The sequence below is a fragment of the Eucyclogobius newberryi genome, unplaced genomic scaffold (assembly GCF_026437365.1).
Source record: "Eucyclogobius newberryi isolate DKJ021-1_F unplaced genomic scaffold, fEucNew1.0.hap1 SCAF_8, whole genome shotgun sequence".
Taxonomy (NCBI): domain Eukaryota; kingdom Metazoa; phylum Chordata; class Actinopteri; order Gobiiformes; family Gobiidae; genus Eucyclogobius; species Eucyclogobius newberryi.
Genome location: NW_027316500.1, coordinates 20,949,833 through 20,958,906, shown reverse-complemented (window position 1 = coordinate 20,958,906; position 9,074 = coordinate 20,949,833). Strand labels below are relative to the sequence as shown.

The 9,074-nt window shown below is 39.6% G+C and overlaps 1 protein-coding gene across 1 annotated transcript; it reads right to left on the bottom strand.

Annotated features, from left to right (window-relative positions):
- Positions 1–2,359: 2,359 nt before the first annotated feature.
- sparcl2 (SPARC-like 2) lies at positions 2,360–7,873 on the bottom strand. The gene is made up of 9 exons (XM_072436921.1): positions 7,692–7,873; positions 7,292–7,364; positions 6,093–6,165; positions 5,355–5,466; positions 5,134–5,252; positions 4,900–5,054; positions 3,790–3,902; positions 3,006–3,100; positions 2,360–2,673 (listed from the first exon to the last, which is right to left on the bottom strand). The coding sequence occupies exons 1-9, from the start codon at positions 7,733–7,735 to the stop codon at positions 2,612–2,614; spliced, it is 846 nt and encodes a 281-aa protein (XP_072293022.1). The 5' UTR covers positions 7,736–7,873; the 3' UTR covers positions 2,360–2,611.
- Positions 7,874–9,074: the final 1,201 nt, after the last annotated feature.

The following is a 9,074-nucleotide window of genomic DNA, read 5'->3' as shown; positions in this document are numbered from 1 at the left end:
GGACGCTCGTATTAAAGGCTTTATGTTCTCCCCTCAAAGGTCAAGTACAGATCTTGAAGGACTCGGGGGACTTTCATATCCCGGACTCCTAAGCTCCGCCCACTCATCTCCACACAATGGTGGCCCTCATGGATGGAGCTCTCCTTCTTCCACCTTTTAATCAATATCATTAGTGAGAGGGAACCTGCCAGAGGGGCCTGCTTTATTGTATGCTAACTCCACCTGTCCATTCTGCCTTGGGGCCTTTCCCCACTCATTCACCAGGTACTTCAGAGTGGGGCTATTGAGGTGCGCCTGAATGGGATCTACTCCTCCCACTGGGAATATTGTCTATTCGCATTTTCAAATCGCAGAGACCTCTTCTCTCTGCCTACAACATCATTTTACAGACAAGAAATGTGACGCTTGATCACTATTAATAAATGTATCACTTTAGTGGCCGTCGTCTTTTTCATCAAGCACCCTTTGCAGCAGCTCGACTTCCTTTTCAAAGCCACCAGTCTCCTCTCTCTCCATCCGCTGGCCCACTTTACAGTTCCTAAGAAGTTCTGAAATTCTGCAATCTGGCAGTGTGCGATACGCCGGTTGCTTTTGAAGATGGATGGTGATTAACCTTACACAGATTACTACTGCATACACAACTAAGAGTACGAGCTGCCGACTCAACTTTTCAAAGACTCTCAGCCTTTCTATGAGCTGTGGCCAGTTTGGAGTGGACATCTGCGTGACATCTGCCGGACCTGGCATAAACGCATAGGCTTGGGTGACAAACACACATCTCTCCATCCTCCTATCCACTTCAATCATGAGTGGCCTGAATATGTCTTTTGATGTCACTGCACCCCTTTTGTATGTAGCTTTTAGTCATTTAGCCATACAGTCGCCGGACAAACTACATTTAGTCGTTCATCAATGCAGAAAAAAAACAAAAAACCTTCATCTGTCTTAATTGCATGAAAAGAAACAGCATAACTAGTCTTTTTCATCTATTATTGATGCCTGCTTATGAGGCATGCATAATTCATTGGCTTGTCTTTATGACAGCCGTGTATTAAATATCATGTTTGAGGGTCTAGGGTAGGCCCGGGCTGTGTGCTTTTCAGTGGCACCGTTTCTTAATTTCTGAGTAAAAAACGATTTGGACATAGCTGTGGAAGAAAGATAGAACTAGAATGGCTGTAATTTAATTGGGGGTAATACAAGGGGACAGGGGGCGAGGATAAGGGCGTGCTAGCTGCCTAAGGGTTAACTAGAATCTTTATTTTAACAACGTGTCATCACTAGTGTCCATCTGCTCCTGTGCTCCCAGAATCCCATGGGAACGTGGAAGTGTGAGAGTACCATGAGAGATGAGATCAGCGCAGAGAAAATGGAGGACTGGGCTTTGGTAATAACCAAACAGCACGTGGCAGGAGGGGACAGTAGGTCTGCGGCGTGGATGGCTGTATGTGACAGGAAGCAGGATTAGGTGGATCAATCTACAACTGTGTTTGTTTGTATGGGGGATGGAAGGAGTGTGGTAATGAGAGGGAAGGGGGAGAAGACACAAAACAAAGTAGCAGTAGGCTTTGGACCTTCAGGGGTGGCCTCATGTTATTTCTCTGTGAAAAGTCTCCAGGGTAAAGTGAGTGATTGAGGAGATGTTTATTGTTAGAGGTTGTTTAGAGGTGAACTCTATTGAAACACATCTGTCTGTTGACTGTGCTGCCATTTTTCTCTAAAACGATGCCAGAGTTTCTTGAAAGTTTATCGGGGCTTATTACACAAGTATATATTTTTTCTGAATAACTGTTGGCAAAATGATCCTAGACTAGTGCTTTCCGTTGCACCCTCATATCGTATATTGAATGAGTTGGTCTCTTATTTTCGTCCTTTTTTCCATTGCCCCACTACTTGCCCCTCCTCTTCCTTTGGGTGGGATAAATGTGAAGACTAATTAGTTCAGAGAATCCAGTCATACCAAAGAAGCCACCCCAGGCCACACATCCTTCTATTGATCTCGCAGCACCAGTGCGAGCGCACGCATTCCCTGTCTCGTGTGGACTTTCCCCAAGCAAATAAACAAGATGCAAGAAGAGTTCTGAGGGCAGCATGTATTATGAATGGTTCATACAGACAAAAAGTAAGCTCGCAACATGCATGCTTCTTGACCTTGATAGAGGTCAAATGTTTCAAATACTATCATTTCTATCACATGCTCATAGATGCTTTTAACAGAAGCAATGGTCGGCTATTGTTTGGCATTCATCCGCGCTCTCTCCGCGCTCTGTCTATCCTTCATTTCTTATCCATTTTTCATACCATTTCTCTGAATTTACTTTCCAAGTGCAGCATGTTCTCCCGCATTAAAAAACTAACTTTCTGCTCTCAATGTCTTCTCCTCCTCTCTTTGTATCCCAAGCGCTGTCTTATTCTTCCTTCCTTATCTTTATTACCCATCCACTTTGTAATTCCCTCTACACCACATTATCCTTCGCCAGCGCTACAGTCTGCCTCGTTCAAATGGTTACTTAAGACGCGCAATGTTCTTATCTTAATATTTTATTTGTACAACCACCTGGGACTATCTTCCTGTTAAAAATTTTATGATGGATAGACAATATAAAATAACTCAGTGTTTAAGGTCGTCTTCGATGCGTGTAGGACACAACTTGTGAGAATCCATTTTGATCGCTGTGAAGAGAGCAGAGGAGAAATATTCACATCATTAATCCCACTGAATCAATGTGAATCTTCCCTGTACTTTATGACATGTGGGGTTCTGCAGACTCCAGTGACTATCAAAATATGGTGCACTTTTAATAATTTAGCTGATTTCAAAACTTTTGGGACTCTATAATGATTTATTCACTCAGTAGAGTTTGGTTCAGGCTGCGAAAAGGCCATAAATTACATCTAGCACTAATGAAAAGCAATCTACATTATCCTTCAAAGCTTAGTGTACTTTATATGTCCTGCTTACTCTATGTTGAATAGTATACTGTATGTATTGACATGGGACATACACATGAAGTGGTAGAACCAGGCTTCAGAGTTAACCACCAGACAATTGGTCCATTCTCTCAGGGTCACCTTCCTGTTCCTGTCTCTGTCACATGATCTGCAATGACACATGGCACTCTATTATTTAACAAACTACCTGTTTTACACTAGCTATAGCCCAAACATATATGTATATATCTATATACACATGTAAGGATGGAAGACTACACTAACAGCCATGAGCAGTCATTGTCTTTGACTGCACATGCTCTAAAATCTCTGAAGGATATTCCTTCAATTTGTGTTAATCCACAGCAGTGGGAGGCACAGTGGGTAATAAACATTATCATTGCTGGGAATAGCTTGACATTGACACAGCCAGATTTACTCTTACTAAAACCATCAATGCAAGCTGGCACAGATCTGAGGGATCTGTAGATGAGACATCGTGGATGAAATATACAACAAGAAAGAGTTGAGGATTAGTTTGCTGTGAAGTAGGGAGCAATATGGAGATGGTGATGGAGAGGTGGTCATTCCTTTGGAGAGGAGGAGAACAGGAAACGGGTATTGGCACGAGGGATGAATGGATAGATGGCATGCAGCGAGAACAGCATGGTGGGAGGTGCAACTTAGTCACAGAGCGGAGGCGCTTTGTGACATTTTTAACCCTTGATGTATCAGCAATTACCCAGAAAAGAAGCATATTGGTCTGTGGTTATTACTCATTTTCTGAAGCTTATTTTCATTCCATGCATCATCAGAACTATAACCCCAAACGTTGTGGGAAACATCAGAAGGACTAACTGAAAGAATGATGTAGCACAGTGCTCCAGAGGCATCCTTTTATAATGCAGCTTCTTCAGGTCTCTGCGGCTCAACTTTCTGTCTCCGTTCCTATCCAGTAAGGCAAATCTTTGCTGAAAAGAGGAAGAAAAACATCAGATACATGACAGACACTTAAAGAGTTTTCTGTCAAATCTGTTGTGAGTAGGAAAATTAACTTACTAATATGAACTACTTAATCTTAATATTGTAATTAAAATAGAATACAGTAGAAAACACATTATACAACTGCTTAATACAAAAATATGCAATGTATATCAGTGCATTTACTTAATACTACTAAGATACTCCACACGTTATGCAAATGAACAATGTGATAAATAAATACATGGCTATTTTCCCTATATGATTTGTGTAATTACAGAATTAAGAATCGTATGACCTTTTAAAGTAGATTTTCTTTTGCCACGAGGCTCTATTGACTTTGCTCAGCAGAGCAGGAAAAGGGGACGGAGCGGGAGGAGACACAAGGCACAAACTTACAATCCAAAGACATGCTGTTACTTCCTTTACAATAATAAACACAATTTACTACTTGCTGTAAAATATGTTACAAAGCACGTAGTTTATATAATCTGTAATAAAGTGACATCATCTTTACGATTCGGTATTATCATTATTGCAGATTGTGGGGTCAGGGTGACTCAATGGACCATATTCAATTACCTCATTATTCAGCCTCCCATTGAATAATTTAGTGAATATTGACCAAAAACTATTTATACAAGCTGTTCTTGAAAACCATCATCCTGGTCTGTGGATGACCACACCACTAACATTGTCCTGGATGTTAGTATTGTTTTCTTGAACTTGGGCACAAGTGCCATTATGTGGTCCAGTGCCAACTTTATGACCTGCATTCAATTACACGCAGGCATATTTAGCCCTTAGTGTAGTTTCTGACAATACTGTTATGGATATTGTATTAGCCTTAGTTTACCCTGGTATAATTTTATTTCAGAGATGAAATATAAGCCGATTTTTAGTACCTTCCTGTGTATTGTTTTATATTCTTTAAGTTAGAGACTTCTAGAGTTTAGTTGAACTTTGTCACACATATTTCCCACACACCTGTGCGAGCTGCATCCTCTGCGCATGACTGAGGCAGCTCTGTGTCGGTGCGTCAGGTGCGTAGAACTCTCCCATTCGGCTGAGCAGCAGGAACCAGTCCAAGAGGCGGTATGGAAACTGGCCCAACTCCTCCTGGGTGCAATTAGCCCTGGGAACTTGATCAAGGGGGACAACATTACTCAGGGGTGCAGAGTGGAAATAGTGTGTAATGTCCTATGTGCTTCACGCCTTTACCTGTGCAAGGTCCTGCGTGAGCCAGTCCCGTGCGCCGTCTCTTTCGGCAAGATTCTTTATGCAATAAACACTCGTTATCATATGTTTTACCCACAACGCTGCACACTGGCGCCCTCTGCCTTTAAACAAGAGTCATAGCATACTTATATTGCGCTGATATAATAATATTATATCAGTCTATAAATCAGTCTATGTCTATAAAATTGTGTCGTATTTCTTACCTTGAACAAGTCTTAGGACAGATACACTTTGGCACAAGAACGCCTTTCACTTCCACCACTTGGCACCAAGATCCCACTGGAGAGCGACACTTAAGAAGCTCACAAAGCTTTTCTGAAATAACACATTTATAATTATCTCCGGAAATGGATGCCTCAGACTAAATTAACTAAACAGGACATTAAAAATATACTAAAAGTACATATCATTCAAACAAAAATAATAATGAAAATATGTATAAATTATTCTAGTTCAGCAACTCCATATTAAATGTTTCTTCTGATTTAGTTCAATATTCCAATCTTGAGACAAGGAGATACACATTTAAAAACATTTGGGGCGTCACTAATTGCATTTGTGTAACTGACATGGTGTGAGAGAGCATTGAGGTCATTCTGTTTATGACTGACCACCACATGATCCACCAGGCTTGGCTTTATGAAATAAGATAAGATAAGATAAGCCTTTATTTGTGGGACAAATAAAGGCTTATCTTAGTCTTATCTTATTGAAATTTTAATGTTGCAACACAAAGTGGGTACAGAAGTCAACAACCAAGATCAGATAACTTATACAAAACTTTAAAAAGCACTCTTAATAGAAAAGCTCTTATAAAAACTCATTAAAAAAAAATAAAACTCATATTCTTAACAAAAAGTAAAACAAAATAATAAAAATCAAGAAACGACTTGTATCCACTGGTGAACAGAAGGGCCCTGTACAGAATAGAAATGTCTTACCGGGCTGAACTCTGCCAATATAAGGTCTAAGGGACTCCTCGGCTTGTCTCTGCCTGCGCTGGCCTCTTCCTCCCTGTTCCAGACACGTCAAAGTTTAACAAGGTCTGATGATGTTCCTCATGTCACAACCCTCACTGTGAGATTTTTCTTTTAACTTCTTCCTATCATGAATAAACATCTTGTCCCACATGTGGTACACCTGTTCTTGAGAGAGCAACAGTTGGCAATAGAAAGATCATCCTGCAGTAAACACTAATGTTTAAGTGCATATGGCAGGTTAAACAACTCTTGCACAACATTTTAATTAACATCCTTTTATTCATTATTTTGCTAAGAATCTTGCTAGTTGTTTGGTGAAGTTTATGTTACTGACAGGCAGCAGCTGTGGCATATGTAGAGGAAATGCCATAACTATTGGAACCATACTGTAAACAAAAGCTTGTCTAATTTATACAGTAGTTATTATTTGACATATAGTGCATCAGTGGGTCCTTGCAGAAAAAAATCAGGTATTCCTCAAGGACAAATAGATATATTAAAATGCCATAAAAAAGCCTCTTGTTGTTTATCTGGATGTGAAATATTGTCCATGGTTTTAAAATGTTCATCCGAGGCACTTTAGGCACAGGTCAAAATGTGTTGTCGTATCACTGTATGATAAAGGACTTGCATTTCAGCTAAATTAGCTTCTTGAACGTAAATTGTCCCTGCATTTTAGGTGGAATTTTGTATATTGGTGTCATAGATAGATATTCATTTTTAGAACTCTTTACAACATACTACTTGTAAAAAATTAAAAATGATAAATTGTAGAGACAGATTCACCTCCTGATACGGGGAAGGGCCTACACTCCATCTGCAGATTGAGAATGACTCTTTGATGAGAGTCGAATTGTTTTGTTATTCTAAAAATATAGACCAGATGACTACAACTTAATCTTCTACAGTGGAACGCTCTATGACCCTGTCATATGGACTTTGGCCATTGGAACATTAAGTGTGGAAAGCGCTCAAGTGGTATGCACCTTAATCTAAGACTTATATTCAACATCTTTGTAGTCTACGCCTGGAAAACATCTGCCTTGAAACATTTCCATATGAGCAACACGTACTGTATAACCCCTTTGTGCCTTTTTACATCCAATTGTTAAAACAACAAAGTACAACATACCAATTTAATAGTATATTTGACAACTTACCATAGCTGTGCCTGTAAGTAGCAGAAATAATACAAGTGTTAAACTCCGGCTTTTGCATGAGATGTCCAGTGAACTGCAAGAAAACAGTTGTTATTTGCACCAAAAACATATATTATAATGTGGCCTTTTCAAATACTATATGATTGAATGACTTATTTTGATCAATAAGCAATGACTTCTTTGCCAGTGCTCTTTACGGACATTCAGCTGTCTGGTGCATAGCAGGAAACAGTGACTCTCCCTCAGTCTCAAAATTCAAAAACACAATTATTTTCCATCACAGAGGAAATGTGGAGTAGAGTTACACAGAAAGGACATTTAGCTTTCACTGGAGGAAGTGATTACTGTCTAACAAGTCATTTTCTCTTACAACCGGAGCATGAAAAAAGCCACATCTTACCCAGTCTGTCTTGCGTTCTGGATATTCTCTTTCTTTTTCTCCATGTTAGCAGCGGTCTGATGTTTATCTTCCTCTGCAGTGTCTCGAAGAGTTTAAGAGCCTCCTCCAGCAGTCTTCAGTCCATTTTGTAATAATTTAGCTTTTGCGCTGCTCTTTGCTTATTAGAATGGCATAGTTTAAGCTGATGCACTCAGAATATAGGACACTGAAACTACTGTAAGTGAGAGAGAGAAGTGGGTTTTGAGAGTGGATGTATGTGGTTTTTATTTAAGCTGGCACTACACCACAAGATTTACAGCCCAAGGGGGACATATGGAGTCTTAAACATTCCATTCCTTGAAGCCTGTTTTATTATCTAAATTATATACCTTATGCATATACACGCACCACCCAATAGGTACAATTCAACCTGTATTGATGTGTGTACTGTTTTACTTGACAAATTGAGCCAACAGACGTTAAATTAAATATTGGTGGGAGACTGCACTCTAGTGGTAATGTGTTACAGCTACAACAGATTAAGTTTCTAAAGTTTTTAAAATCTGCCCGACATAAATTATTTAACCCCTGCTTCTTAACCCTTTGGAGTATAAACAAATGGCTGTACTTCACTTTTGGCCACTAATATCTGATTTACCTGTGCTCAGAGGAAAATCAGTTTTTAAATCCTGCCTAGAATTTCTTTGACCAGTATGAGGAGGACTAAAGCTGATGGTAATATAAGATAAGATAAGATAATCCTTTAATATCCACACAAGGGGAAATTTCGTTGTTACAACGCAGTAGAACAGGAGGAAAGGACAGATTATAGGAAGTTTAAAAAAAAAACACTCTTAATAGAACTCTTAGGAAATAAAATAAAATAGATAAATAAAAAATAAAGATAAAATAAGATAATAATAATAAATATAGCCGCAAGCGGCAATGATCGGCCCTCGCTACGCCGCCGCCACGCCGCAAGAGGAGGGGGCGCTAACGCGCCCCAATTGTCCTTTTATTACGCCTACTGCTGAATCTGTGACGCTGTCACATCTTCTCCCCTTTGTTTTACCATCAAAAAGCTATTTTATTTTGAATTCTTGGCAAAATGTGCGGCTTTGCTGCACAGACACCGTGACTCTTTGAATAAAAATGTGGATAACTTTTGATGGTCCACCCCTGAAGATGAGTCTCACCAAATTTCAGGTTAATATGTCTAACGCCCTAAGAGGAGTTTGTGAAAGTCTAAAGTGTAAACATGTTCTGGCGATTTCCCCATTGGAATAACATGGAAGGTTTCGGTCATCATTACGGCAACGCCATAACAATTATGACATGGGTCTCATTGACTTTTCTGATGGGGATGCCAAAATTGAGTTGTGTGTCAAATTTCATATAATTTCG